Source organism: Papaver somniferum, chromosome 9 (assembly GCF_003573695.1).
Source record: "Papaver somniferum cultivar HN1 chromosome 9, ASM357369v1, whole genome shotgun sequence".
Lineage (NCBI taxonomy): Eukaryota > Viridiplantae > Streptophyta > Magnoliopsida > Ranunculales > Papaveraceae > Papaver > Papaver somniferum.
The window spans coordinates 185,921,438-185,924,405 of NC_039366.1; the positions used below are offsets into that span (position 1 = coordinate 185,921,438).

General features: G+C 42.7%; 1 protein-coding gene across 1 annotated transcript; it reads right to left on the reverse strand.

Annotated features, from left to right (window-relative positions):
- Positions 1–502: 502 nt before the first annotated feature.
- On the reverse strand, positions 503–2,417 carry LOC113314157 (ammonium transporter 1 member 3-like). The gene has a single exon (XM_026562922.1). It carries the CDS (start codon positions 2,363–2,365, stop codon positions 959–961), a length of 1,407 nt encoding a protein of 468 aa, XP_026418707.1. The 5' UTR covers positions 2,366–2,417; the 3' UTR covers positions 503–958.
- Between the last annotated feature and the right edge of the window lie 551 nt (positions 2,418–2,968).

Genomic DNA, 2,968 nt, shown 5'->3' on the forward strand with positions numbered 1-2,968 from the left:
TGTTCCCGTATACTTATCCTTTTTCTCTTTTGAGATAATTTTTTGGTGGTCAAAAACTTCAACCCACACCACAAATGTGTTTATGGTTTTTTATGTTTTTTTTTGCTAAATAAATAAAATTATATTAAGAAGGAAGGCAAAATACAAGTTTGCAATGCAGAGAGCCACCAAGCAGGGAAAAGATACAAAAGAAAGGAAATCCAAAAAAACACAAACCAAGAACTAAGGTGGTTCGAAGAAAAGAGGTTTCTAGTTGTATATTACATCATGAATAGGATACCTAATCATGGAAGGAATAGCGGAAGCCCAGAGGAAACCACTGATTTTCGAGTCGGTGATGACATTCTCCACCGTTCTCTTCTTGCCAATGAAGATTCTCGCTTCCTCTCTAGCCAGACGTTCCAACAAATGCTCGCAAGAAGGCGTTTCCAAGATCTCCTTACCACTATTAGAACCCGAATACTTTCTCCGGTATTTGAAGAGATCCATCAGGGAAGCAATAGATAGAATGAGTGCATTAGATTATGGTAACACACGACGGATGTTTTTATAGTAAACCCAATTGCTGAAAACAGTAGAGATTTAGTTACTTACACTTACGACTTGTTTGGATATCATATCAGAAGTAACTTTTTGACTCCAGGAATTCAAAAAACCAGAAATTAATTTGGCTATACAATTCTAGAATAACTTTTAAAAGAAAAAATAAAAACTTTTTATGAAGCAAAAACGTTTTGCTTTAGACTTCTGTTTCCAACTTCTAGAGATGCAGAATCTCTGCTTCTAGTATTCAAATAGACTATTAACAACACGGATAGGCGAAGGCGAACGTACACCGAAATAATTACATATATCTACAAGGAAATTGATTCAAATTTTGTAGGCCAACCATTTTAATATTTTAAACTGAAACCAATTGCATAGTCCACATACTTCCTGTGGACGCAGTATAGCACGGTCATGGTTTCTCTTGTAGCCGAGCATATTCTGCGTAAGTTCGAGGTTGATTTTCCTCAGAATGTGCGATATAGGCGTAGCCTCCATGACTAGATCTATCAAGTCCGACCGTTTCCTCCTCGACCGATATCCGTAAGAGCGATAGCTTATGCAGTGCATAAAATAGAGGTCCCATGGTTACACTTACCCAAGCTACGATTACTGTAATCTCGACCAGCTGAGCACCAAGCAGTCCCCAACCACCACCCATCAACACCCCGAATGGGCGGAGCACACCCGTAGCACCCAAACCCGGTTGGAAAGTTTGAAGTATAAATTCTTCTTTAGTAAATAATCCTGTAAATATTAGTCCCCATGCGCCACAACCTCCATGCAATTGAGCCGCTTCTAACGGGTCATCGTATTTTAGCTTAAGCGCCAACATATTGAGGCCGATCAAGACCCAGGCTGCGATGAACCCGCAAAGGATTGCTGCCCATGGTTCCACTACAGAGCACCCGGAAGTTATCGCGACAAATCCACCTAAAACTCCATTGCAAACATCTAATGCGTCCCAATGACCCACTAGCAAGCGCCTACTGAACAATGTGACGATTCCGGCTGTTGATCCCGCTAACGTGGTGGTTACCGCCGTCCGGCCGATACTGGTCCAATTGCCTTGATCATATGTATTCGGGTACGATATAAGAATTTTATTGAACGATCCGGGATTGAACCCGAACCAACCAAACCATAACAAGAATGTGCCTAGAATAACTAGAGTGGCGTTATGACCGCGAATCGCCACAGGCTTTCCAAACACGTCGAATCGCCCGACTCGGGGTCCTTCGATTAAAGCTCCCCATAAACCGGCGATTCCACCTACTAAATGCACAACTCCGCTACCGGCAAAATCAATTGCACCAGAATTAAACAATAATTCAGACGAATTAGGACTGAGCCAGCCGCTAGATGACCAAACCCAGTGAACAACAATCGGGTAAACAAATCCAGTGAGGAAAAACGAGAAAACGAGATAAGCACTGAACTGAGTCCGTTCCGCGATGGAACCACTAGTAATACCTGCAACAGCAATGGCAAAAGCCCACTGGTACAAAAAGAAACTATAATCATAATTCTCATTCGGAATATCTTTAAGAGCGAAGAACCGAGAACCGATGAAAGGGTTCGCATCAGTTCCGCCGGCACCGTAAGCAAAAGCAAATCCGAAGAGAAAATAAGAAAGGGAACCAACAACGGCGTCCACGACGTTTGTGAGCATTATGTTCATGGTGTTTTTAGCTCTGACTGAACCTGCACATAACATGGCAAATCCGAGTTGCATTACAAAGACAAGGTAAGCTGAGAAGAGTAGGTATATTGTGTTGATTGAGTCTGTAACACTGGTTTCCCATGATGTTACAGCCATGGAACTGTTTTTCTATTTTTTGGTGACGATGAGTTGATCTCCAAGAGTGTGGGATGGAAGTGCTATTTGAAGTGGCAATATGTTTGGAGTTATTATGCAAGTTGAATGGCAGCTAAGTATTTAGCTAAGACTGGATAGTGTCCACCCACTTATGGGTCATTTCTGAAAGGTGGATACAAAATTCCATACGACATGTAGAATCTTGATGCCGGCTGCCCCGCTGGATTTAATTGGACCACACAAAATTCTGTGTGATAGGAACCGCTTCAAATCCCAGACTCCCGGTCTAGCTGTCTGTGTACACATATATTTCACTATCAGACACGTGTATATAAAAAGGTACGTGAAAAGCATGCAGGCCAAAACATCAAAACATGATGCACTACGAAACACCAAATAAACCCCGAGGAGTTACTTTATCGCATCCCCAAAAGAGAAGCTAGGATCAACGGTGGAGAGAAAGTTAGCTGACACGGACGTGACAGGGGCAGAAGACACTTGTCTGACACGAGCAGACTCCTCAACTACCCGCATTAAACACTCTGAGCAGTGTACGTGTCGATCAACCTTTGGAACGAGCGTGGATGCCTCTGCGGGATCAAG